Source organism: Triticum dicoccoides, chromosome 7A (assembly GCF_002162155.2).
Source record: "Triticum dicoccoides isolate Atlit2015 ecotype Zavitan chromosome 7A, WEW_v2.0, whole genome shotgun sequence".
NCBI lineage: Eukaryota > Viridiplantae > Streptophyta > Magnoliopsida > Poales > Poaceae > Triticum > Triticum dicoccoides.
In genome coordinates, this window is record NC_041392.1 from 621,369,618 (window position 1) to 621,396,813 (window position 27,196).

The 27,196-nt window shown below is 49.3% G+C and overlaps 2 protein-coding genes and 2 pseudogenes across 3 annotated transcripts; 2 read left to right on the plus strand and 2 right to left on the minus strand.

The window, feature by feature from the left end:
• The first annotated feature begins 4,286 nt into the window (after positions 1-4,286).
• Positions 4,287-5,876, plus strand: LOC119333716 (L-type lectin-domain containing receptor kinase SIT2-like). The gene has a single exon (XM_037606518.1). The coding sequence runs from the start codon at positions 4,287-4,289 to the stop codon at positions 5,874-5,876; it is 1,590 nt and encodes a 529-aa protein (XP_037462415.1).
• Positions 5,877-9,465: 3,589 nt separating this feature from the next.
• On the minus strand, positions 9,466-9,616 carry LOC119334902 (annotated as a pseudogene).
• A 3,138-nt stretch (positions 9,617-12,754) lies between these two features.
• LOC119330615 (putative clathrin assembly protein At5g57200) lies at positions 12,755-16,033 on the minus strand. Of its 2 annotated transcripts, XM_037603731.1 has the most exons (11): positions 15,684-16,033; positions 15,488-15,573; positions 15,022-15,405; positions 14,818-14,934; positions 14,675-14,740; positions 14,495-14,575; positions 14,326-14,406; positions 13,767-13,955; positions 13,582-13,657; positions 13,316-13,440; positions 12,755-13,217 (listed from the first exon to the last, which is right to left on the minus strand). In XM_037603731.1, the coding sequence occupies exons 1-11, from the start codon at positions 15,859-15,861 to the stop codon at positions 12,888-12,890; spliced, it is 1,713 nt and encodes a 570-aa protein (XP_037459628.1). In that variant the 5' UTR covers positions 15,862-16,033; the 3' UTR covers positions 12,755-12,887. The 2 variants fall into 2 exon arrangements, with proteins under 2 accessions (XP_037459628.1, XP_037459627.1); XM_037603730.1 differs by having other exon boundaries at positions 14,818-15,405.
• A 1,214-nt stretch (positions 16,034-17,247) lies between these two features.
• Positions 17,248-27,196, plus strand: part of LOC119333717 — a 20,511-nt pseudogene continuing 10,562 nt past the window's right edge.

Consider the following 27,196-nt stretch of genomic DNA (forward strand, 5'->3'; position numbering starts at 1 on the left):
AATAAGGATGATGAGGATTTTGAATGCTTTGTTGAAATGCTTAGACCCGTCTTTTTGCGAACATGCTTGACGAATATTTTGAAAATGCCTCCATATTCTAAGTACATGAAACATATTGTCACTAATAAAAGAAAGATACCTGAAGCTGAAATTTCCACCATGCTTGCAAATTATTCTTTTAAGGGAGAAGCACCTAAGAAGTTAGGAGATCCAGGAATACCCACTATACCATGCTCCATTAAAAGAAGTTATGTCAAAACTGCTTTATGTGATTTAGGAGCTGGTGTTCGTGTTATGCATTTCTGTTTATATAGAAGACTTGATTTGAATAAGTTGACACCTACTGAGATATCTTTGCAAATGGTTGATAAATTAACTGCTATACCTATTGGAATTTCTGAGGACGTTCCCGTTGTTGTTGCAAATGTTACTATCTAACAGACTTTATTATTCTTGATATGCCCGACGATGACAATATATCGATTATCCTTGGTAGACCCTTTTTGAATACTATAGGGGTTGTTATTGATTGCAACAAAAACAAGGTCACTTTTCATGTCAATGGTAATGAGCATACGCTATATTTCCTAATAAAACCCCCCAACTTCGAGCACCACATCATGTACTAACTCAAGAGTCGTTTCTTAGCACGGAAGGAAACATATGCAACAACATATATGGAGATAAAATGTTACTCAGCAGACAAGACGCTCCTCAGGCTAGTGTCTTGTGGTAGGAGTAACTTTTTGGACAGCGGCAAGAATCAACAAAGAGACACCAGATTTTTACGTGGAAAACCCCCAAACTTGAGGGAAAATACTACGGGCCGAAGCCACCCAAATCCTCTTTCAGTATTATCAAAATGTGCGATACAACAAGTTCTTCTCTAGATAGCACTAGAGGATCTCATACATCAAGACTTCTGAATCTTGGATGAACACAACAAGATTTGGGGCTCAATAGCTATGGATTGGAACAATCTCACCAAAGATGGTGGAACCGAGCTTGAAGGAGACAAGGTAGTGGATCTGGACCATCACAACCTTGGGGAGGAGCTCCCTTTTCTTCTTCCTTCAATCTTCCTCTTCTTCCCTTACTCTCTTGGTTTTCTCTCTTCTTCTCCAGTGGAGGCTGAACTGATTTTCGTCACACTTGGTGGTGGTTGCTGGATGGAGGGTAAAGCACCCCATCCTCACATGTGTAAAGTCCAAAATGATCGTAAGTCATAATCCTAATGGGTAGTGGCCTTCTATATCTCTTTGGGCTTCCTAAAAGGCTTTAAATAGTCATCTCTTTACAGCCCACATGAGGAGAATATCTTTCCTAAAAAAACATGAGGAGAATATCCCAACACTTGGGACATCCTGAAACCAAGCATTAGTTAGATGACCGCTCTTTGAAAGTTTAGCTAAGAAATCTACAATTCCATTCTAAGTATGAATAATCTTATCTAACTTGAGTTCCCGATCTCCCCTGACTAACTCCTTCACTTCCTCCACAAAATGACCAAGGTAGGACCGATCAATCTTAGTTTTTGTCAATGCTAGTCCCATTGAAATTAATGTTCTCGTGCGTACACACAAATACCTTGGCATTGCACAAGCACAACCAAAAAAACAAATGGTGTACATACAGCAGGTTCCACATCCACCCCAACCTGTGCGGTCTGCACATCCAGCAACCACATGGTCACATAATCTACATTTGGTAACGTTCCCAGGTTGTCGCTCCATTTACTGTAACGCCCTGATTTTTTGGCTAAATTGCAAGTTCATATTTACTAGGCCGTGTCCAAAACAGCAATTTTTCGGGTTCTTCCAGCACGATCGCTACATCCTGCTGGAAATCTCTCCCACGAAACAGGTTGGAAAAACAAATATGAACGCCAACTGCAAGTTGATTAGGACATGCCATGGCACCGACAGTATGTTACCCATGGAGCAAGACATATGTGTTAGACGTAATAGAGAGGGAGGATTGGTGTAATGCGTTGTATTGTTGTTGTATTGCTTGACTCGTGTGCATATATTTAAGAGTTACATGATCATCTTGGAGTACAAGACAAGTTAAATAATCCCTACTCTATCCTATGTTACCTAATAATTACGATACTCAACATTCCCAAAGTCACAACGATAGCGACGCAGACGGTGAGACTGGAGAATAATCCAAAGGTAAGCCGACGAATATCCCCCCACAGTTGTAACGGTCGATGCATCGCGGAAGTTGCGGCTGGAGTGAAAACCGACGAGGTTGCTCAAGCAAGGTCGTAGCCCATTGGGCCGATGTCGAGGTAGCCGAGAGCGTAAGGTGCTGTAGCCGTGTGAGGGACGTCGTGGTTGATGTCGAGTTGGGATGGCCAGTGTCGATGTAGTCGCCATGGACCGGGAAGAAGAGCGGCGGCGGCCTGGGGAGACGGCGGCAACGGCTAGGTTAGGAGCACAGCGGAGGTGCTCGAAGTGGGCAAGGAAGAACCCGATAGCGTGAAGAAGACCGGCGAAGTGGACGGTGGCGTCCCGCGCCTAGGAAGGCGGTGCGACGCATACCACGTAAAAGTCAACGCGTGTGGACGGTAAAGTGGACCTCATGCCGCGGTGCTACGGCCCGAAGGGGCGACACAGTGGCAGCGCGCAGGTCGGGGCGACGGCGGGGAAGACCTCAGGAAGGCCGCATAGACCGCGTAAACCCATCTTAGATCGAAAAGCCAAAAAAAGACAATCAAAGCGACCAGCGAGAGAGAGAAAAGTTGGGTCAAAAGATTGAGAAAAAAAAGACTTTTTAGGGCAGCCGATCAACATAACCGCCGGACGAACCCTAGGTAAGGGTGGCGAGGCCCATGGCGGCGATCATGGAGACTGACTGCCCCGGGGATAGCGCGGAGTGGAAGTGGCGGCTAGGGTTTGGATCGGTTAGACTGATACCATGTGAGGAGAATAGAGAGGGAATTGATGAAATTTATTGATTGTTATTGTATTGCTTGAGCCTCATGAACATATATGTAGGAGTTATATAACCATCTTGAAGTACACAACAAGCTAGAATAATTTCTAGTCCATTCTATGTTTTCTAATGATTACCATACTCAACAGTACGTTGGCCATGTTGTAAGCTCACGAGTAGAACAACGTGGATATGAACTCCATGATCCTTCAACTTTTTTTCTTGGTAAAGAAAGCTTTTATTAACTCTTGTGTGTCTCAATTTGACTGTTTCCACATTCTCTAATCAAATACAGTATATAAATAGATTCGTTCGGTGGGTCTGATCTCTGATGGATCAATATGTTCGTCTCGTCAATGACAACACACAGACATGATACAAAATATCACCTGTGGTCAGGAAAATAAATATAGGTTGCATGTACCTGTCGAACGCCCTTCTCTTTCTTATTTTCGTTTTAAATTTTGGCTACTTTTTCTTCAGTATGATGTATGTGCTTGTCGCATTGACGTTGCTGCAAACATTGGATATGGACATACGGTAACAACGATGAATTGTAATTCCATGGCAGCATGACGTCCCTCAAGGTACGCCCGAGGAGGAGCTGCTTCCACAAAACGGAACTTGACTCGTTAAAAGTAGGTCATGTTTTTCGCCGTGTGACTTATGTTTCGGAAGTCAGTCAACGTTGCATATATTACTCCATACGAGGTGCATGTTTGTATAGTTAGCTAGATTGCTTCCATACGAGGATCTGAGCTCTAGTGAGAAAATATAGGTTGGTTCTACCTGCTCAATGGACCTTCTTTTTCTTTTTCTTTTCCAATTTGCTCTTGTTTTCTTCCGTATTAGGTATGACCTAGTATTATGTATGACATGAGAGAGAGAGAGAGAGAGACTGCACTATATACTTCCCATGTTTGTTCTTTCATACTTGCTTCATCAAAGATATCACAGCTGAGAGGAAGGTGTTTTGCTTCATTATGTTGCCACGCTTCCTCGTGCTCTTTCTCCTCTTCAGCATCCCTATGTTCAAGCCCTATGCCATTGCTGAAGATGGCTTTAGATACGGTGATGGCATCCCTTTGGGCATGCTCCGGCTTGATGGTGTGGCTTTCACAAGCGGAGCACTTATGCTGACCAACAGCGATCCCCAGAGGAGTGGACGGGCTTTCTCTAGGCACTCGTTTGGCTATATTACCTCTTTCTCGACAACCTTTGTGTTCCTCATCATCCCTCCGGATAGCAAGGATGGGGTGAGTGCGCATGGGCTTGCCTTTGCACTTTCATCCACGATGGAATTTGTGTTCGATGCCCACCCGGGTCCGTACTTGGGCCTAACCAACATGAAGAGCAGTGGTAATGGCACAAATCAACTATTTGTTGTTGAGCTTGATACCATCAAGAATCCCCAATTTTCTGATATTAATGACAACCACGTTGGGATTGATGTAAACAGCATTGTGTCTATCAATTCCCACACAGCTGGTTACTACGCATCAAATGGTATGTTCTCTCCCTTGAAGCTTGCTAGTGGTCAACCAATGCAAGTATGGGTGGATTATGATGGCACCTCACACAACCTTAGTGTCAGCTTAGCACCTTATTTAGAGCATAAGCCTCAGCGTCCACTACTATCAAGCACTGTCAATCTTACATCTGTGTTGGCAAACAACTCATTCTATGTTGGGTTTTCATCTTCAACCGGCCTCCTTAAGTCTAGGCACTACATTATTGGTTGGAGTTTCAATACAACTGGGAAGGCTCAACCATTGAACTACACATCTTTGTCTCAAGTTATAGAAGATGTTAGGCCGAAACCACAGACTCGCTCGCATATCCCTAGGGCCATTATTGTACCGGTTGTCACAATATCAACAGTGATTGTGCTTGTTATTTGTGTTGTTCTTTATGCTCTTAGAAAGAAGGCAAGGAATAATTTTGAGTGGGAAATCGAGGCTGGTCCACCATCTTTCACATATAAAGAGCTAGTCAGTGCAACAAAAGGTTTCAGTGACGCAATGCTACTAGGGGAGGGGGGATTTGGAAAGGTGTATAAAGGGATGCTACAAACCTCAAAACAAAATGTTGCGATCAAGCGAGTTTCACCAGAGTCCAAGCAGGGGATGAAGGAGTTCATATCCGAGATTATGATCCTTGGTCACCTCCGCCATCGCAACCTTGTCCAGTTGCTCGGTTATTCTCGTCACCGAAATGAGCTACTTCTAGTTTATGATTACATGCCGAATGGTAGCCTTGATAAATTTTTGCACAGTCAAGATAGGCAAGACCTAGATTGGGTTTACAGATTTAACATTATCAAGGGCGTCGCATCCGGTCTCTTCTACCTCCATGAGGATTGGGAGAAAGTTGTCATCCATCGAGACATCAAGACAAGCAACGTGCTCCTCGACGGCGAAATGAATGCAAGACTTGGTGATTTCAGCCTTGCAAGGTTACACAACCATGAAAACGGAACAGGAGCCCACATCACAAACATTGCCGGCACACAAGGGTACATTGCTCCTGAGCTGGCCATGCTTGGGAGGGCAACCAAGGCGACTGATGTGTTTGCTTTTGGTGTGTTGATGTTGGAGGTTGCTTGCGGGAGGCATCCGATAGGAGTGAGCTATTCCGGTGAGCAGCTGTTACTAAAAGATTGTGTGCGCCACACATGGGAACGCGATTCCATCCTTGCAACAGTAGACCCAAGGCTGGAAGATTATATAACGGAGGAAGTGGAGTTAGTACTAAAGCTTGGCCTGCTATGCTCATACTCAATATCCAGTGCTAGGCCAAGCATGCGCCTAATTATGCAATACCTTGGGAAGGATGCGTTGTTCCCAGATTTCCAACCGAGTTTTCCAGGAAGAGATGAAGGCTTTGATCAATATATCAGTGTAGAAAACGATGGGAAGCGTTCTACCCTCTCGTGAGAGGGCCGCGTGGTATTTATTGATAGAGATGGGACATATCCCATGATCGCATACATGACTTGGAGTACAAGGGATTAGGAGATAGAGAGGAAGTAGTTTAAGTAGATACTAATCTATCTCTAGTCTAACCAGAACTCCAACTAACAATATATGCGCCTAGGGCCACATGAGATATATTTCAACACACCCCCTTAATCACAACTTGACCAAGTTGAGATTACGCCTGAATTTCTCAAAGCTTTGTGTGGGCAATGCCTTGGTGAAGCCATCTGCAATCTGATCTCCAGAATGAATAAAACGAACATCCAACTGTTTGTTAGCAACACGTTCTCTTACAAAGTGGAAGTCTATCTCAATATGCTTTGTTCTGGCATGAAAAACGGGATTCGCAGAGAGATAAGTAGCACCAAGATTATCACACCATAAACAAGGAGCTTGCACCTGTATTACCCCAAGTTCCTTCAGCATTGACTGAAGCCAGATAATTTCTGCATTAGCATTTGCCAGAGCCTTATACTCAGCCTCTGTACTAGACCTAGAGACAGTTGCGTGTTTCTTAGCACACCATGATATCGGGTTGGGACCAAAGAATATGGCAAAGCCACCTGTGGACCTCCTGTCATCTATACTTCCAGCCTAGTCAGCGTCAGTGAATGCACTGACAAGAGTGGACTGAGACCTACTGAATGTTAGTCCAACATTAATTGTATATTTTACATATCTCAGAATACGTTTAGCAGCAGTCCAATGCGAGGTGGTAGGTGCATGCAGAAACTGACAGACTTTGTTCATAGCAAAGCATAAATCTGGTCTAGTAAGGGTGAGGTATTGGAGTGCACCAATCATGCTTCTATACTGAGTGCTATCTTCAAACTTAGGGGCTCACCTTCATGCAGGGATAACTTTTCTGAGCTAGATAATGGAGTTGGTGAAGGCTTGCAGTTCTGCATCCCAACTCTTTTCAAAAGATCAGTTGCATACTTTTCTTGAGATAAGACTATACCATCTTTGTTTTTCGTGACTTCAATGCCCAAGAAGAAATTCAGGTCTCCTAGGTCCTTCAAAGCAAATTCTGAGCCAAGGTCCTTTAGGAGTGCCGTTACTGCTTCATCAGATGAACTAGTAACAATAATATCATCAACATATATGAGCATGTACATTGTTATATTGGATTTATTGAAAATAAACAATGAAGTGTCAGACTTGCAAGGAACAAAACCAATCCTTTGCAATTTCATGCTCAGACGAGAATACCAGGCTCTTGGGGCCTGCTTCAGACCATACAAAGCCTTATCAAGTTTGCACACATGGAAAGGTGCATCTTTGTTTTCAAACCCAGGTGGTTGTTTCATGTAAACCTCCTCTTCCAGAACGTCGTGTAAAAACGCATTCTGTACGTCCAATTGCCTTAGGCTCCATCTCCTGGATACAGCAATAGACAAAACCAATCTGATAGTAGCAGCTTTAACAACTGGGCTAAAAGTATCCTCATAGTCAATACCATACCTCTGTTTAAAACCCTTTGCTACTAACCTGGCATTATAGCGATCAATAGATCCATCTGCCTTCTTTTTTATTTTATAAACCCATTTGCAATCTATCAAATTTTTACCTTGACCACGTGGAACGAGATGCCAAGTCTTGTTTTTCTTCAAAGCCATGTATTCCTCCTCCATGGCCTTGTGCCACTTAGCATCCCCCAATGCCTCTTCAAAAGACTGTGGTTCTCCTGTAGAACAAGCTAATCCAAACTTCAAAATTCTTTTGTAATTCATAGGCTGCAATTTTCCTGTTTGTAACCATGTGCCCACACGTGTGGAACGAGGTGGCACAGCTGAAGGAGTAGTCGTCCCGTCCACAGAAGATCCCGCCACAGGGTCCAGCACACCCGCCGCTTCTCCATGCAGCGACACGCCTGCGCAGTTTGACGAGGCATGCGAAGGCAACGGTTCAGCAGCATCTGTCGCGGGCCCCGCGTCCCTTGCGGGAGACAGCCGGCGCGTGGCCGCCTGCGGGCCAGCACCAGGCGTGTGGTCGAGCGCCTGCTGAACCGTCCCACGGCCCGAGCCGCAGGTGGCTGGCGTTGATTAGGCCACACCCGCCCTGCAGGGCGCGTCGGATCCCGAGGGCGAGCCCACCTCGGTCTGCCGCTGCTGCAGCGTATCTGCACGGGATCTGCCGCCTGCGGATCCCGAGTCTGCCGGCGCAGGGGAATCAACCTCGTGTTTTGTGCGGCTGGCATCTTCTGCCACATGAAATAAGGGTCTGTTTTGGACAATTTCAACATCATTTTCTTCAGAATAAATTCCTGTGTCATCTGCACCATCATCATGAGACTGAAAAAGGTTATGAGGGTTAGTCACATGATTATCAGAATTGTTTTCATCGCCCCCTTGATCTAAGCCGGAAAGATGTCTAGGGAGAAGAAGGATTTCCTTTCGCAATAGAGCTCCGGCATTAGGGTGTAGATCTTTGAAGGGAAAACGGTCTCATCGAACACAACGTCACGAGAAATATATACCCGACCGGTGGACACATCAAGACACTTGACACCCTTGTGTTGGGGACTGTAGCCAATGAACACACATTGCTTGGAGCAAAAGGAGAGTTTGCGAGCATTGTATGGTCGAAGATTAGGCCAACATGCGCAGCCAAACACTCGTAAGGAGGCATAGTTAGGTTTGACGTGCAATAGTTTTTCCGTAGGAGTTTGGTAGTTGATGACACGGCTAGGCACAAGATTAATGAGATAGGTGGCTGTGAGGAATGCTTCATCCCAAAACTTGAATGGCATAGACGCATTTGCGAGAAGTGAGAGGCCAACCTCAACGATGTGCCGATGTTTGCGTTCGGCGGAGCCGTTTTGTTGGTGTGCGTGCGGGCAAGAGACGTGATGGGAAATTCCCAGTTTTTGGAAGAATGAGTTGAGTTTCTCATACTCACCACCCCAGTCCGATTGGACTGAAATAATCTTTCGGTCAAACTTACGTTCAACGAGTGCTTGAAAATTTTGGAAAACTTGAAACACATCGGATTTATTTTTGATAAGATAGATCCAAGTAAACTTACTATAATCATTAATAAAGCTTACATAGTATTTGTGTCTACCAACAGAGATGGGTGCTTGCCCCCATACATCAGAGAAAATGAGCTCAAATGGTTGAGACGAAACACTTGTTGACACGGGGTAAGGCAATTGATGACTTTTTGCTCTCTGACAAGAATCACACACTGTTTCTAAGCTATGCTCACCAACAAAGGGGAGTTTATTTTTCCTAAGCACTCGTTGAACAATAGTCCTTGGCACTGTGCCCGAACTTACCACATATCTGGCATTGGATTGGGTCGTTGTTCCTGGCATTGTTGCCAGGTGCAGGGCCGCCTGGACCTCCGGGACGGGAGCCCTTGTTGTTGGAGTAGAAGGGGCGCCCGTTACCTTGCCGTTTCTTGTAGCCGCCACCGCTGCTGTTCTGCTTCTTGTACCCGCCGCCGTTTTGCTTCTGTGGCGGAGGAGGAGGGCCACCACGACGAGCAGCGAGGTTGGCAGAAGACTTGAAGCCACCGGTGCCTCCAACCCCACCTATGAAGAGCTCGACGCACTGGTCGAAGTTGCAGACCGCCGAGTAGAGGAAGTCGACAGTGACCGGCTCGGTGCGGGCGTCCAGAGCCGAGACTACAGAGTTGTAGTCAAGGTCTAGCCCCGCAATGATGAAGGAGATGAGTTCATCCTCTTCCAGTGGCCTCCCAGCAGCGGCGAGTTCATCCGCCAACGACCGCATCCGGCCAAAGTAGACCGAAGCAGATTGTGTTCCCTTCTGAGCATTGGCTAAAGCTATGCGGATGTTATTGATGCGGGAACGAGATTGTGAGGCAAACATATTACCCAGGGAAGTCCACATCGCGTGCGCCGTCTTGATGGATACGACAGAGACGAGCACGTCTCTCGTCAGGTTGCTGAGGATGTGCCCGAGGACCTGCTGGTCCTGCCGAACCCATGCTTCATATGCCGGGTTGGGGATGTCCTGCTCCTTGCCATCCTTGTCCTTGGTGGTGATCAACTTCTTCGGTGCAGGGATGTAGCCGTCGAGGTAGCCATATAGGCTAGCGCCAAGGAAGTGGGGGAGGATCTGAGCCCTCCAGAGGAGATAATTCTCCCTGGTTAACTTCTCCGGAACCTGGGGACCGAGGCTGGAGAGGGTAGAGGTGGAGGAGGAGGACGCCATGGATTTGTTTTGGTGTAGATCGGTTTGTCTCAGAACGAAGGGGAAGAGGTCGCTCTGAATACCATGTAGAAAACGATGGGAAGCGTTCTACCCTCTCGTGAGAGGGCCGGGTGGTATTTATTGATAGAAATGGGGCATATCCCATGATCGCATACATGACTTGGAGTACAAGGGATTAGGAGATAGAGAGGAAGTAGTTTAAGTAGATACTAATCTATCTCTAGTCTAACCAGAACTCCAACTAACAATATATGCGCCTAGGGCCACATGAGATATATTTCAACAATCAGTTCATCCAACTCTGTGGCCACGACCATGACCTATCTTTCAGGAGGAAGATGATCAATACAGTAGTAATTCTTAGTGAAACCGAAAGATGTCATATATGGTAATGGTGAAGTATGTTTATAATCTTGATACCTATCAAGTTACTTGAGTCTAAGCAGGTTGATTAGTCTGTTTGCTGTTCGGCTATTGCATTTGCACGCCATGTGTGGTGGTAGCTGAGCTTGTGTAGGTAGGACCCGCATGAAAATCATACAAAATATGTTAGCATAATCTTGATTGTTAGGTTTGGATAGTAGTGTTTGTGTTAGACTAAGTATTAGACGTGTAGGATTAGCAGCCGTGGCTAAGTAGTACTCCTACGTACTAGTATAGTAGTCCGGCTAGGATTTGTACATTGTCTAGTACGTGTCGTAGGCGTTTGAGTCTGGTTAGAAGTCCAAGTAGAAGTACTAGTAGGTTTCGGTGTAGCTGGTCGTGGCTTGGCTGTGTCATATATATACACAGTCAAGGCGTCAGATTGAAATGTGGTATTGAGAAAAAGAGAAAAAGAAATAAAGAGAAGAAGGGGCACGACACGTGCCCTTGGCCAAAGTTTTTGCGCGTGTGTGTTCATCATGATTTGATGTGATCGATCCTGTGGGCGAGTTCCAACAATTGGTATCAGAGCAAGGTTGATTTGAAGCCGCGCTTGCCCCGGGGTGGCGATCTGCTAGCTCCTCGGGGCGGGCGATATGGTCGTTGGGTGGTGCAGCAACGAGGAAGAGCGGGCGATGAAGTCGTTGGGTGGTGCAGCGACGAGGAGGATCACGTGATCGTCGTTTGGTGGAGCGACAAGGATGGAGGCGATAGGCTATCGTCGGCAAGGTGGTGGAAGGAGGTCGTTGATGGGAGAGGTGGTGCCGAGGTGCGGCGCTGGAGCTCATCAAGATCGTCGTCCGAGGGATTCGGATGAGTGAAGGAGTCGTGCGAGATTGCACGATCAGTCATCGTTGCGTCTGTGAGTCGTTGTCGTGTCCAAGTGCTCGTCTTGGTGATGATTCGTTGAAGTGGAAGTGGTGTGCACGGTGTTCCGTGAGTCATGTCCATGTCCTCGTGGAGCGTCCTGGTTGCGGCCAGTGTGGATTCGGTATGGTGCCGAAGGCGGACGGTGGTAGGCGAAGCCATCGTAAAGCGAGGAGATGTGCGAGCAGTGGAGAGTGGATCTACTGTAAGCAAGTACAAGGAGTATGGTGCGGACCGAGTGCAAGGCAGCGGCCAAGCAATGGCGGTGGCACAACATTGTAGAGCAAGGAGGTTTTGCATGTTTCCAGGCGGGTCGTACTCAGTGTACGGATATGGCAGTTGAAGATCAAGCTCGGCGTGTAGTGGGATAGTGACCAATTAAGTTGACGACATGAAGATTGATGGTGCGTCCAATCTTGCATGTTGCATGCGTAGATGCGATCGTGTGAGCTGGTAGTTCGGATCATGCGTTGGAGTTTGGATCGACAAGTCGCGGATCTACAACAAGTCAATATCGGAAGATGCACGAGGAAGGTGACAAGTCAAGATTAGGAGGAGATTGTTAGTATAATCTTGATTGTTAGGTTTGGATAGTAGTGTTTGTGTTAGACTAAGTATTAGACGTGTAGGATTAGCAGCCGTGGCTAAGTAGTACTCCTACGTACTAGTATAGTAGTCCGGCTAGGATTTGTACATTGTCTAGTACGTGTCGTAGGAGTTTGAGTCTCGTTAGAAGTCCAAGTAAAAGTACTAGTAGGTTTCGGTGTAGCTGGTCGTGGCTTGGCTGTGTCATATATATACACAGTCAAGGCGTCAGATTGAAACATGGTATTGAAAAAAAGAGAAAAAGAAATAAAGAGAAGAAGGGGCACGACACGTGCTCTTGATCAAAGTTTTTGCGCGTGTGTGTTCATCGTGATTTGATGTGATCGATCCTGTGGACAAGTTCCAACAAAATAGAAGTAAGAACTTTGTGTACAAACCATAGTTCATGAGTGCGTGAATTATATATCTTCATAAGTAGTACTCCCTCAGTTACATAATAAGTGTCGTGGTTTTAGCTCAAATTCATTCTGTAATAAGTATCGTGTGGTTTTAGTTCAAATGGAACGGAGGAAGTACTATTATGAACAGTGAGCACATATGAATGCTCTGTTGTCTTTCGAGGTTATTATATGCATAATAGTATCTCCTTGTCGATGACAGCTATGTACTACTCCCTCTGTCCCAAAATAAGTGTCGCTGATTTGGGACGGAGGGAGTATGTTGCTGTATTGGAGGCAGAAGATGAAAACAGCGCTGCTGATGTAGTGATGTTTGTATGTACGAATGTAGCAGCGTGGTTTGTCAGAAGATAAAAAAAGATAAGATTCATCATCTGTGTCGATCCCATGGCGCACAGCCACAATGTTGCTAGTCAATCATCATGTAATAGTCCCAATTAAAACCAGAGCTACCGGATGCTGCTACTTCTACACAAAACAAGCATAGTACATATTCAGATCAAGCTGCCGCTCCCGTGGCCATGGAAGGGGGTACCCTGCCCCTGCCCCTGGGGTAACATAGCAGAGTACGCGTCACCGAACGGATTGGCCAGAGCCTGAGAAGAAGCAGCAGCAGCGCCGGCATGCTGAAACGGCAGCGGCATCCCAAACATCTCCTGCTGCTGCTGCTGCATCATCGACATCTGCACGTCGGTGGGCGGCGCGACGCTCGTCGACGCGGCGAACGGGTCCCCGGCAGGGTCCGCGTGGGTCGCCTGCTGCTGCTGCCTCCTCGCCGCGTCCTCGTACAGGCTGTCGAGCAGCAGGCCATCGAAGCCCCCGGCCTGCAAGAAAGCATCGTCGGTGGCAACGCAGGTGAGGACAGAGTCACATGCATGATGCATCATGGATGGAAATGCTAACAGTGGTTTTCTGCGCGCACCAGCTTCATCTCTGCCGATCGGTTGCTGATGTCGGTCCGTGCCGCGACCAGCGCCAGCTCCCAGACCGATGATCCAGCCATGCCGACAGCAGCAGACGCAGACGCAGACGCGCTGCTGCCACCACCTGAGCAACGGAGGAATTAATGGAGCAGAGTCAGTCAGTGGCTGCTGGACTGAACCCATGAGACGCCGAGCAGGGAGGAGCTGGGAAGTGTAGCAAGAAGTTCAGACTTCAGAGCCCAGCTGCATGAAACATGTCTGTTACCTGGTGCTACAATGGCCAGGGCCAGTGCGTTGCTCTCCTCGATCTCAGCGGCAGCGGAGCTCACCTCATGTAAACCCTGCACGCACACACACACACCGGCAGATTCAGTAACCTCATCGTCCCATGTTATAAGCAGTTAGTTAAACATCAGGGCTATGTTGCAGTGACAGACGTTGGCAGCTTACCAGTAAATCGAAATCGGCAGTGGTGGTGGCAGGTTCAGGTTCATCGTCGAGGTCAGCTGCAGAGTGGGCTTCCTCTTCGGGCTCCGGCAGCGGTTCCTCCACTGTAGGTTCTTCCGTCGTGGCCTCGCGGGGCGGTTCAGGTGGTGGTTGTTCTTCTTGGTCTGCAGTAGGATCCAGTTGCCGATATTCCTGCCAATTTGATTCCAACGCCAATTAATTTCACCAGAATTTTCAGTGATTTCCGTCGGTCGTTCCCGAAATATTTATGTTTCAGTAAGAGAAAAATCAGGACACATGAATTCGCGTCCAGTTTCAGACACGGTGCAAACTTTGGCCAAATACTGGTTGAATATTAGTCAAGTTCAAACGACAATGTCAGACCTTTGACAAAACCGAAAACAGAATTCACTGGCATTTTGTTAGGTTCACTGGTGACCGAAACTAGGAGCCATTTTAGCTCATAAGCACTTTTGAGATCAGAAAAAAAAATCTATTGAAATTATTGCCAGACACCAATTGTCATTAAGACGTTGCACATAATAATAGCTTAATGACTCACAATGGTCTTATTTGCAACGTGACCAGCCCTGGGTGCTTCTCTGATGTACTCCTCCATCGTTGCAAGAAACGACGCAGGTGGCTGCAAAAACCGCACAAAAAAGAACACCATTTTGGCAGTGAAGTGAAATAAACCAACGGCTAAAATCAAGTAAAGTTAAGGCAATTGCCTCTCTGAGAACTGGAAACTGGAAGTTTCTGGCGAGTTCCAACCCCCTGCAGAGCACGTAGAATTCAGACAGGCTCTTCGCCTGGCATTCCAGGTACAATTCAGCAGTTTCAGTTTGCATGAACAATTAGTTCGACAGCGAAAAATGCAGAAAAAATGCCGGTCTCGTAAGTACACGTACCAGAGTCCCTGTTCTTCTGTAGATGTCCTGGGCTTTGATGGCATCGAGCTTGCTCATGTCGAAGAACTGCGCAAGGCCGTCATCCGGTCAGAGCTCAACGATGGAGGAGAAGAGAAAAATTCAGAGATCGCAGGAAGACGCACCACGTCCACGAGGTTGATGATGCCATCGTTGACGGCGCAGTAGATCTTGAAGCTCTCCTTCAACACCAGAGCTAAGGCGTACTGTATGAGGTAGTTCCCGAACGCCGCTCCCTCAGGCTGCAATGAAATGTTGGGCACGAATGTTTGCACAAACTGTCTGTGCAAAACGTGCAGTAACAAACAATACGATGAACTGAACTGCACCTGGCAGCCGACGAGCCGGAAGAGCAGCTGCTGCAGCGCGGGGAGCTGCTCGAGGAGGTCGTCCTTGCCGAGGCCCCTCGTCCGGCCCTGCGCCTTGGTGTGAGGCTTCTGCCCCTCCGCCGCCGGCGCCGGGGCTCGGAGGCGCTCCGCCTCCACGTCGTACCGGAGCACCGCGAAGCACTCGAGCCGCTCCTCGAGGAAGAGCGCGTAGGTGCGCACCCACGCGGAGCAGTCCCAGGCCAGGTGGCCCGAGTCGTCCTTGAAGCTGGACATCCGCAGCGCGTGCCCCCGCCGCCGCCCGTGGCTCAGCAGCTCCTCCCTGAACGCGCCGCCGTCGCCCTCCCGCAGCGCCCTGTGGATCACCACCAGCGCCTTCAGAGCCACCTGCGCGAGCACCATCCGTCCATCAATGCACTGTCCAGATTGTCAATGGCGTCGACGTCGTGGTGCCGGCCGGCGTGCGTACCACCCAGTTGCTGGTGTTGGAGAGGCGCCTGGCGAGCGCGTGGACGCAGTGGGAGACCTCCGTGCGCGACCGGGCGCCGACGATCTCTGCAACGAGGAAGACGACGACACCCGCGGTGGCGGCGCGGGTGACTGGTCAGAACGTACGGACGGGTCGCAGGTGTGCGGAAGACGATCGAGAGGAGAAGCGATCTCACTGGCGAGGTGTCGGTCCTTGGGCGGGCGCTCGACGTGGCTGGTGGCCTTGACGACGGCGACGTCGAGATCCTTGAGGTGGTCGCGGCCGCTGTTGACCTTGGCGAGGCTGACGGTGGTGGAGTCCTTGATGGCGCCGCACGCCTTGCGCCAGCTCTTCTGCATCGAAGGCGTGCCCATCCCGCTGCCGATGCAGAAGCAGGCCGGCGAGCGGCGAGCCGGCTTGCTTGGTCCGACCGATCCCCGGGTGTCGCTCGCTTGGTCGTGCTCGTAGGAGTTTGTCGTGGCGAGTCGTGCTGCCGCACTCGCGGTCGCGGGTCGACGGATTTTAATTCATTTTCGACAGCTTAACAAGATAATCCACGCCAACAACCAAAGCCAACAAGCCTTCGCTCAGAAGCTCTTCCTTCATCTAAGCTTTTAATAACATTAGCTGTCATCAATAGGGTGGAACACATTAACCAGTAGAAACCTTGCTTCAAGGTAGATTCTTACATGTTTGGAGTTTTGTCTGGATCTAGGTACCTCAACTATTGGCCTTACATGGCCTGACGCCTTACATGGCCTGACATGGGTATTCCCTCTTTCTAGTCCCACTCTTCTCCAACAGAGCTTAATTCATTTTCGTCATGGGCCTGGCCCACCCCAGCTGTTCTGTGAGTGGATATTATTTGGGCCTCCTTCCCGCACGACAGCTATGGCCTAGCCCTACTAGGCCGGCCCAGTAATGTAGCGTCAGGACGAGTTTTCTTCTCTGGCTTTTTATCCTTTTTATTACTGTTTCCAGCGGTTTTCTTCGGGTTTCTCTGGTTATCTTCGGTTTTTATTTCTTTATTTTTTTATTATTTTTTCTTCGGTTACATCGTTTTCCTTCAGATTTTTATTTTCTTTATTATTTTTAAGCACATCTCTACATTTTTCCCATACATTGAGAATATTTCTTATACATGTTTACAAAAATTATATACATGACTAAAATTTTATAAATATATCTTTATCTCTATTTTTTTATGAATTGTAAATTTTTGGTATACGAATTAAAAAATTATATGCGTTTAACATTTTTTTTCACTTCTTATCTGATTGACAACACACACATATCTATACTACTATTATAAGAGCAACTCTTCTAACTCCACACAACAAAGTGTACACGGGATAATCAGAACCCTCTGATTAAATCAATTTAAACACATCCTACCATTCATATTGCGTCGATAGTCTGCCATCCAAATCAACGTTCCAGATTGAATGTTCTGCCGAGCAGACGCGCAATGGTCTGCCAATTTTCATCCTCCGCGTTCCCGATCCCCGCCCACGATTCCGTAATTTTCGGATAGATTCCAAGGGAATCGTGGCTCCCCGATTGTTTTTCCTTTAGGCCCCGGATCAGAAAGAACGGATCCGCAGCAACCTTGCGCCGCCAAGGAGTGGGTGATAGCAGCGGAGGAAGAGGGCGTGGGTACCAAGGGGCCGACGACGACGACGGTCGTGGCCGAGGATGGGCCAAACAAGGCGGTGGCCGTGAGGGTGGAGGTCGCGCCCGTGGCTACAAAGGGGTTCATGATGGCGGATGCGGCTGAGGCTATCAACAGGGCGGCAACGACTACGGCGGCTGCGATGGGCGCAACAACTACAACGGCCGCGGCTGTAGAGGAGGAGGAGGCCAGAGTCAACCGCCCCGGACATGCATCAAGCCACGGGGCCTCCCCTCTCCAAGCGCTACCACGCAGAGGCGGCTCAGTTCCGGGAGAAGTTCCACACGATGGACATCAGTCGTGTGGCTGTAGATCCAACCGACCGGTGATGGAGCAGCTGTCAGCGTTCCTCCGCGCGGCACCAGGTTCCGTTGCACCTCCTCCATTGTGCTCTCCCTGCCTCGCGGTCCCTACCAGAAGCTTTGCCAGTTGTAGTCTCCCAGATCCTCCTCTCTACGCGTCTCTGCTTGTGCGATGTCACCGGCTTCACGATCTCCACCACGATGGGCGTCACAAGCCGAAGGGAGTGCGTCGAGACCATGGCGATAATGCTTCCCTTCCTACCGTCGTTGCCGTGTTCCACCAATTGCAGCAGGAAGCCATGGCGCAGGCAGAAAAGTCACCTGTCGAGTAGGCGGCTTCAGCTGCAACACCGGATAAGTGACCCCTCCGTCATAAGATGAGGTTCTTCAGTTACACACCTGCAACTTAAACAAAATTCATTTCTATTTTTGCAGATTTTGAATTCAATGTAGTATAGAACACCCACAAAATCTTCACAAGGATTCATGAACTCACTTTCCAATGGAAGAAATGTGATGTTCAATTAGCATTAACCCGATTGATCTCTTGCCTGGTAAATATCCGGTCGTCTGAATCTGGTTCCTCTGCAGATTATTCTGATGTTTATGGCGTCGGATTTGGTGTAGGGGAAGGGGAGACTGAGGGGGAAATGGCGACCAAGAGGAGCGTAGGCACCCTGGGCGACAAGGACCTCAGGGGGAAGAAGGTGTTCCTTCGTGCCGATCTGAACATTCTACTGGACGACAGCCAGAACATCACCGACGAAAATTGCATTCATGCCTCCGTGTTGTCCATCAAGTTCCTCATGGCGAAGGGTGCCAAGGCCATCCTGGCCAACCATCTGGTGAGCACGCTGAGGGAGTCCTGGATTAGGGGGTGTTCGGATAGCCGGACTATACCTTCAGCCGGACTCCTGGACTATGAAGATACAAGATTGAAGACTCCGTCCCGTGTCCGGAAGGGACTTTCCTTGGCGTGGAAGGCAAGCTTGGCGGTACGGATATGAAGATCTCCTGCCATTGTAACCGACTTTGTGTAACCCTAACCCTCTCCGGTGTCTATATAAACCGGAGGGTTTTAGTCCGTAGGACAACATACACATTAACAATCATACCATAGGCTAGCTTCTAGGGTTTAGCCTCCTCGATCTCGTGGTAGATCTACTCTTGTACTACCCATATCATCAATATTAATCAAGCAGGACGTAGGGTTTTACCTCCATCGAGAGGGCCCGAACCTGGGTAAAACTTCGTGTCCCTTGCCTCCTGTTACCATCCGGCCTAGACGCACAGTTCGGGACCCCCTACCCGAAATCCGTCGGTTTTGACACCGACATTGGTGCTTTCATTGAGAGTTCCTCTGTGTCATCGCCGTCAGTCTCGATGGCTCCTACGATCATCGATAGCGATGCAGTCCAGGGTGAGACCTTCCTCCCCGGACAGATCTTTGTCTTCAGCGGCTTCGCACTGTGGGCCAATTCACTTGGCCATCTGGAGCAGATCGAAAGCTACGCCCCCGGCCGTCAGGTCAGATTTGGAAGTTTAAACTACACGGCTGACATCCGCGGGGACTTGATCTTCGACGGATTCGAGCCACTGCCGAGCGCGCCGCACTGTCCCGACGAGCATGATCTAGCTCTGCCGCCGAACAGTGCCCTGGAGGCCGCACCCACATCGGCTTCGACTCTTAATTCGGAGCCAACCGCGCCGATCGAGGATGGGTGGTTGGACGCCGCCTCGGGGGCTGCGATCCCAACGGCGATTGAGCCGAACACCAGCCCCGTACTCTGCGAGACTCGTGACTCCAAGGAGCCGGACTCCTCTCCGGACTCCGAACCCTCCACGCCCCTGCCAATCGAATCCGATTGGGCGCCGATCATGGAGTTCACTACCGCGGACATCTTTCAACACTCGCCTTTCGGCGATATCCTGAAGTCACTGAAGTCTCTCTCTTTGTCAGGAGAGCCCTGGCCGGACTACGGTCAGCAAGGTTGGGGTACGGACGATGAAGAAATTCAAAGCCCACCCACCACCCACTTTGTAGCCACTGTCGACGACTTAACCGACATGCTCGACCTCGACTCCGAAGACATCAATGGTATGGACGCCGATGAAGAACCAGCGCCTATTGGGCCCTAGAACGCCACCTCGTCATATGACGTATACATGGTGGACGCACCAAAAGATGACGACAAGGAGCGGAATGACGCATCGAAGGCTTGTCCCCTCGAAAAGCAGTAAAGCGGCGACACAAGCGCCGCCCCAAATCCTGCCTCAGCAGAAATAGCAATCACACAGACCCAACGCTGGAGCAGGGCGAACCGCTGCCGGATAGCGGTAATCCGGATAATCAAACCGAACAAACAAATCCTATCAAGGATAATGATCCGGACGACATAACGTCGGACAGGTACCCGGAGCAGCAGACTTCCCATAAAAGGCTTGTTGCCACCGCGAGGAGTCTGAAAAAACAGAAGCAAAGGCTCAAGGCTGCGCAAGACACACTCCAAATCATATGGAGTAAAATACTCAACCCAACAGCAAGGTACAGCGACAATCGCCCCTACAAGAGCTACCCAAAGCGGAAGATGCTACCCGAATTCGATGAGGAGGCCTCAGACCCCCCACAACCAAATATCAAAGCAGCCACCTGGTCGGATAGACGACCCCTCTACCAACACAGAGTGGCATACAACGCCGCTCACCATACAACACGCAACCAATGCGAGGGCTCGCACCCAAAGGACGATGCTACAAGATCCATCTATGGCCCACGCAAGCGCGCCCCAGCATACAATGAAACACAACAAACATCCGAACAATGCGGTACACCCAGCTACAGGGGTGCCACACACCCCCTATGTTTCACCGATGAGGTGTTGGACCACGAATTTCCAGAGGGATTCAAGCCCGTAAACATAGAGGCATACGACGGAACAACAGACCCTGGGGTCTGGATTGAGGACTACATCCTTCATATCCATATGGCTCGAGGAGATGATCTCCACGCCATCAAGTACCTTCCCCTCAAGCTCAAAGGGCCAGCTTGTCACTGGCTCAAAGGCCTCCTCGAAAGCTCCATTGGAAGTTGGGAAGAGCTCGAAGACGCTTTTCAGGCAAATTTCCAAGGGACATACGTCCGACCTCCGGATGCGGACGATTTGAGTCATATAACTCAACAGCCCGGAGAGTCAGCCCGAAAGCTTTGGAACAGGTTTCTCACTAAAAAGAACCAGATTGTCGACTATCCGGACGCCGAAGCCTTAGCAGCTTTCAAGCATAGCGTCCGTGACGAATGGCTCGCTAGACACCTCGGCCAAAATAAGCCGAGAACGATGGCCGCATTAACAAACCTCATGACCCGCTTTTGCGCGGGGGAGGACAGCTGGCTAGCCAGATGCAGCACCAGCGACCCTAGTACGTCTGAAGTTAGAGATGGAAACGGGAAATCACGGCGCAACAACAATAACAAACGCCGGAATAAAGAAGACAGCACGAAGGGCACGGCAGTAAATGCCGGATTCAAAAGCTCTCGGCCAGGCCAAAAGTCGCCCCCAAAAGGCACCAGGGACGAACTGTCCAGCCTCAATAAAATTCTGGACCAAGTATGTCAGATTCATAGTACCCCTGGTAAACCTGCTAATCATACCCACAGAGAATGTTGGGTCTTCAAGCAGTCCGGCAAGCTCAACGCCGTACACAAGGGGCAGGACACACCAAGTGAAGACGAGGACGAGCCCCCCAAGCAAGACGCGGGGGAACAAAAGCAATTTCCACCAGAAGTCAAAACAGTAAACGTGTTACACGTAATGAAGGAAAAAACCAATGCGGCACTCCCAGGTATCCGACACGCAGGATGGGCTGCCCTGGTATTAGACCCAGTAATTGGCGGATATCACTTCACAAGGGTCTTGATGGACGGCGGCAGTAGCCTAAACCTAATATATCTGGATACAATCCGCGGGATGGGGCTAGACCCAACACAAATTCGCCATAGCAATACTACCTTTAAAGGAGTAACGCCAGGCCCAGGGGCTCGTTGTACGGGCTCCCTCCTACTACAAGTTACATTCGGCTCCCTCGATAACTTCCGTCGCGAGCATTTAACTTTCCACATCGCTCTATTTCAAAGCGGCTATCAAGCACTGCTCGGATGCGAAGCTTTCGCTCACTTTAATGCAATACCACACTACGCCTCCCTCACACTCAAGATGCCCGGTCCACGTGGCATCATTATAGTGCATGGAAATATCAAGCGATCTCTGCGCGCCGAAGAGAGTGAGGCTGCCTTGGCTGCCGCACACTAAAGGCGCCCGGACAAACGAAAGCATCCAATAGGTCGTCAAGACCTCAGATACAACTAATCAAGTCCGGCGCCGCTATTTATACGGAAATAAGTGGTCACACCCCTATTTGTCAATACAAGGGGCTCAACGCGTGCAGACAAGTGGCAATCTCTTATCATCTTGAATTATACCTGGTTTCTTTAAAAACTATCCTTTTGCACGACAACTTTTTCACTTAACTTCCTCTCTTTTTTACAGACGATCATCTGCTACACCCGTCCAGGATACGGCACAACGGAGACACAGGCGCAGGCGTGCAGCAGGGACCCGCTCCAAGGATTCTTTTTAGATTAAGACCCTGCGTAAACCTTTTTTACTGTCTCTTGTTGATACATATCCGCCATTGAGAAGGATGCTGACGTCTTGGCATGTGGCCATGCCAGAACAATGCACGTACCTGGACACACGGGGCTTCTTACAAAGGCCACTATTTAGGCCCGGTTTATACCACAAAGACCGAATACCTTAGGGAGTATTCGGCATCGCGAGTTTGGCCCTATATGCATCAGCTCCGAATCATTGTCTTTGGTCAAATGTTGGGTTTGCCCGGCTCCTATGTTTTGGTGCCTTACGTTCCGCCTTGCCGGCTAAGGTAGCACCAGGAGAACTACTGCGATTGTGCCCTGGTTCATCTGGACGAGCACCTCAGTAGAGAAAGCCGAAAACTGACTGTCATGATATAGCGTGAGACTGGTCAACCACTCGATGACCTGTGGGAATGTTAGAATTCCTCCACCTTAACGAAGGGCCGTTTCCCGGCCAGGCATGTACGCACCCCGATATCAGGAGAGTGCAGAGCCACCAGGGGCTATCTAGTAGCCCCACTGTCAAACTCCTATGGCTAAGTGAAAGTGCTAAAGCATTATAGTCTGGTTGCCTCGCTCGCTCCGCTATCACCTCCTTAATAGGACCAAGACGTTGGGTTAAGTGTGAATGCGTGTTTTTACGAGCACCTCCGCATTATATGCGTGAGGGTTGAAGCCGACGGCTGCAATCTTTCAGGTTATACACATGTATACATAAATGGCCGCCCAGGAGGCATCATATTACTTTCAGGCAAAAGTATAAAAATAGCCTTATAAAAATTTATAAAAGCATTTCGCTTACAATGAGATTACATATCACTCAAACATAATGATTTTTGAGCACTGGGTCTCTATCAAACGGGCACCCTCAAGAACTTCTTCAAAGTAGTGCTCGGCAGCCTTTCGACCTATAGCATCCAACTGCCGTTCTAAATGGGCAAACTCGCTAGTCCGGCCAGACACCGGATCTTCCATGACCTGCACATAAAAGCAGTATGGTTATTTCCTGGAAATATGATCCTTTGTTGGTCGTCATTTCCGATGACAACCAGAGTCTCAGGGGCTACTACCTATACAGGGCACACCTAGAATGTGCATGATTATCATACATTCTTTTACGTACCTCAAAGCCTGTCAGTAGACTCATAAAAGCTTCATGCAATCCGCTTTCGGCGGACAATATTCTCTCCATCACCGTATTCATCATCACACAGTGTTCATCTGAGATGGCCGCTCGCCCCACCAACTCCCTCAGAACATCTGACCACACACTAGATGGGGCCGGACTCTTTTATCTGCTCCCTTCGGGAGCCGGACACTGGGAGCTTCAGGGGTCAATGGGATTATCTTCTGGCCTCACCGGACTTGGAGAGTCCCTCTGCGACGACACTTCAGGGTCGCTCGCTTCTGGAGCGGAGGAGTCTGGAGGAGGTGTTTCGCTCTCCATCATCTCCGGAAGAAGATCCCCCGAAGATGAGCCCATTTGAGAGGGGCTAAGGCCCGAACTGCAAAATATATGCGGTGGTTATTTTCTCAGAAGGAAAAAATGGCATATCTGTACTATTAAAGGTATTTTGGGTCACTTATGACTCGTGGGAGAATTGATCCCCCCACGGACTTTGTGTGGTAGCAACGCCCCCCAAGGTGGGACCCTCTATGGGAGACTTCTTCTCCCGTTTGGAAGCTTCGACTTCCGAATCCCCGGGCGTAGTCCTTTTCCTCTTCTGGTCGCCTTCCCTCATGGAGACACACGCTCCCTCGGCTAGAATGGGCACTGTTGGGGGCCCGCGTCCGCCCGCATTATCCTCCACAATATCTTCCTTCAAGGGCTCCGGGCAAGGTGCGGTCTAGAGCATCTTTTCCAATACCGTATTTTCCAAACCCTCAGGGAGGGGGGCCGAACACCGAATCAACTTCGCCTTTGTTAGCCAGTCCTGGTCAAAAAGTGAACTCTCAGAAATAACTTCGTAACAAAGTAGAGAAAGTACGTTCGGCCGGAAGATGCCTTACCTGTTCAGCGGTGCGGTTACTACTCAGGCCCACGTCCTCGGTGATTTCCGAACACTCCGTCTGAGGTTCGAAGAATGACTTGTACATCTCCTCGCGCGTCAGGCCGAGAAATTTTGAATGGCACGCGGTCCCTCGGGATTGAACTCCCACAGGTGAAGAGGCCGGCGTTTGCAAGGCTGGACTTGACGAACCAGCATAACCTGTATCACCGCAACCAAACTGAAATCTCCATTGAAGAGATCTCGAATGCGACCTTGCAGCATAGGCACGTCCTTGACTGGACCCCAGCTCGGACCTCTGCTGATCCATGACATCAGTTGTGGTGGGGGCCCGAGCGGAAAATAGGGGGGCCGCCCACTTGGCACTTCTAGGAGCCGTGATATAGAACCACTCATGTTGCCACAATTCAGACACCTCTGGGATGGAACCTTTGGGCCACGGAGCTCCCGTCATCTTGCGTATTGAGGCACCTCCACACGCTGCATATTGCCCCTCGACCAGCTTCGGCTTCACTTCAAAGGTCTTGAGCCATAGGCCAAAGTGGGGGGTAACCCGGAGGAAGGCCTCGCACACGACAATAAATGTCGTGATATGAAGAAAGGAGTCCGGAGCTAGATCATGAAAATCTAGCCCGTAGTAAAACATCAAACCCCTGATGAAAGGATCCAGGGCAAGGGCTAGGCCTCGGAGGAAGTGGGAAACAAACACGACGTTCTCGTTAGGTTCGGGGGTGGGGACGGCCTGCCCTCGGGGAGGCAGCCGATGCAAAATCTCGGCGGTCAGATATCTGGCCTCCCTCAACTTCTTGATGTCTTCTTCCGTGACGGTGGAAGGCATCCATCGACCTTGAAGGCTAGATCCGGACATGACTGAAGGTTTGGGGCGCCTGACCTGAACTTCGGGCGTTTGATCTTGAGGTGGGGGAAGGATTCGATTGAGCACGGGAGGGTAAAATAAAAGCCTTGTCCCCTTTATAAAGAGGGTGAATATCAAGCGTCCTCTCCGTGTCCGTGTGGACTTGCCTATAATCTAGGAGTCCTAGAAGCGGTTGGGTTACCCACGCCCGTATTGATGAGAATCCCGGGATAAGGGGACATGATCTCTGCTTTACCAAGACGTGCCAAGGAAACCGCCTCGCATGACGCGCTGAGGTGGGATAATGAAACGACTCGGATAAAGGCTTGGCCGTGGTGTGACACGCTACGGAATACGTCAGCAGATTAGATTGGTGTAAATATTATTCTCTCTATGGCAATATGTGGAAACTTATTTTGCAAAGCCGGACACTATCTTTGTGTTCAAAATCTTCTATGAAGTACTAGGAGGAGGAACCCGCCTTGCAATGCCGAAGACAATCTGCGCGCCGGACTCGTCGCCATTGAAGCCTGGTTCAGGGGCTATTGAGGGAGTCCTGGATTAGGGGGTGTTCGGATAGCCAGACTATACCTTCAGCCGGACTCCTGGACTATGAAGATACAAGATTGAAGACTCCGTCCCGTGTCCGGAAGGGACTTTCCTTGGCGTGGAAGGCAAGCTTGGCGGTACGGATATGAAGATCTCCTGCCATTGTAACCGACTTTGTGTAACCCTAACCCTCTCCGGTGTCTATATAAACCGGAGGGTTTTAGTCCGTAGGACAACGTACACATTAACAATCATACCATAGGCTAGCTTCTAGGGTTTAGCCTCCTCGATCTCGTGGTAGATCTACTCTTGTACTACCCATATCATCAATATTAATCAAGCAGGACGTAGGGTTTTACCTCCATCGAGAGGGCCCGAACCTGGGTAAAACTTCGTGTCCCTTGCCTCCTGTTACCATCCGGCCTAGACGCACAGTTCGGGACCGCCTACCCGAGATCCGCCGGTTTTGACACCAACACACGCGCTTCTCGATTTGTGTCTATGGCGTTTTACTGACGAATTTGTGCCGCTTGAGCTTAGAGTGTCGGATGGGGGACTTGCTGTCAGTCTTCTGTCCATCCACTAATCTCTTGGGAGTTAAGGGAAGAAGAAAGAAAATACTTTCAGCTAATAGTTGTATGTTCCGTAGCCTATTAGCATTGTGCTTAAAAATCATAGTAACAAAAATAGTGAGGATTAACTTAGAATTGCATTTTCTTTGATTGTTTGTTACCTTTCTACTCAGAAACATACAGAACAGAGTCCTCTGTGCAGTTCATGTCAATTGCTTTTGTATATGTCGATTAGTCATTACAGTAATTTGTAAAATAGTTTGTTCAAATGGCTCCTGCCGCTTGCCATGCCTCACCCGCCGGCCCGTTCGCCACTAGCCTCGGCTGTAACGCCCCGGATACAACTTCCCATATTTGTATTCCAACTCTTGCCTTTTCCGGAGATGCGATACAATATTCCCTCGTGGTTGGGTTGTGTCTTTGTTTTGCTTTTGTCAGAGCCCCGGATACAACTTTCCATATTTGTATTCCAACTCTTGCCTTTTCCGGAGATGCGATACAATATTCCCTCGTGGTTGGGTTGTGTCTTTGTTTTGCTTTTGTCCATGTCATGCATTTCATATCGTGTCATCATGTGCATCTCATTTGCATACGTGTTCGTCTCATGCATTCGAGCATTTTCCCCGTTGTCCGTTTTGCAATCTGACACTCCTATGTCCTCCGGCGCCCCCTTTTGTCTCTTTTCGTGTGCGGGTGTTAAACTTTCTCGGAATGGACCGAGATTTGCCAAGCGGCCTTGGTACACCACCTGTAGACCGCCTGTCAAGTTTCGTGCCATTTGGAGTTCGTTTGATACTCCAACGGTTAACCGGGGAACCATAAAGGCCTCGTGTGTGTTGCAGCCCAACACCCATCCAAAGTGGCCCAATAACCCATCCAAACCCCCCCCCCCATCCTCTCGGCCGAAAATCGCACCTCATTTGGACACTCCAAACTCCTCCTACCTATAAATATGACCTCCCCGTCCAAAAATTCACGGATGAACCCTAGATCCATCTTCCCCGCGCTGCCGAACATGTCCGCCCGGCGGCCGGACACGTCCGCCGGCTCCCGCGCCCACTCATGCACCGCCACTTGTCGCCGCCGCCTCCCACCACC

What these genes read in the sequence shown, in the direction of transcription:
- LOC119333716 (XM_037606518.1), top strand. Translation starts at nt 4,287, where the DNA reads ATGAAGAGCAGTGGTAATGGCACAAATCAACTATTTGTTGTTGAGCTT.
- LOC119330615 (XM_037603730.1), bottom strand. Translation starts at nt 15,861, where the DNA reads ATGGGCACGCCTTCGATGCAGAAGAGCTGGCGCAAGGCGTGCGGCGCC. An exon ending in ACAGAAGAACAGGGACTCTG is followed by an intron (nt 14,576 to 14,674) that starts GTACGTGTACTT and finishes CTGGAATGCCAG; the next exon opens with GCGAAGAGCCTGTCTGAATT. An exon ending in CTGCCGATTTCGATTTACTG is followed by an intron (nt 13,658 to 13,766) that starts GTAAGCTGCCAA and finishes GTGTGCGTGCAG; the next exon opens with GGTTTACATGAGGTGAGCTC.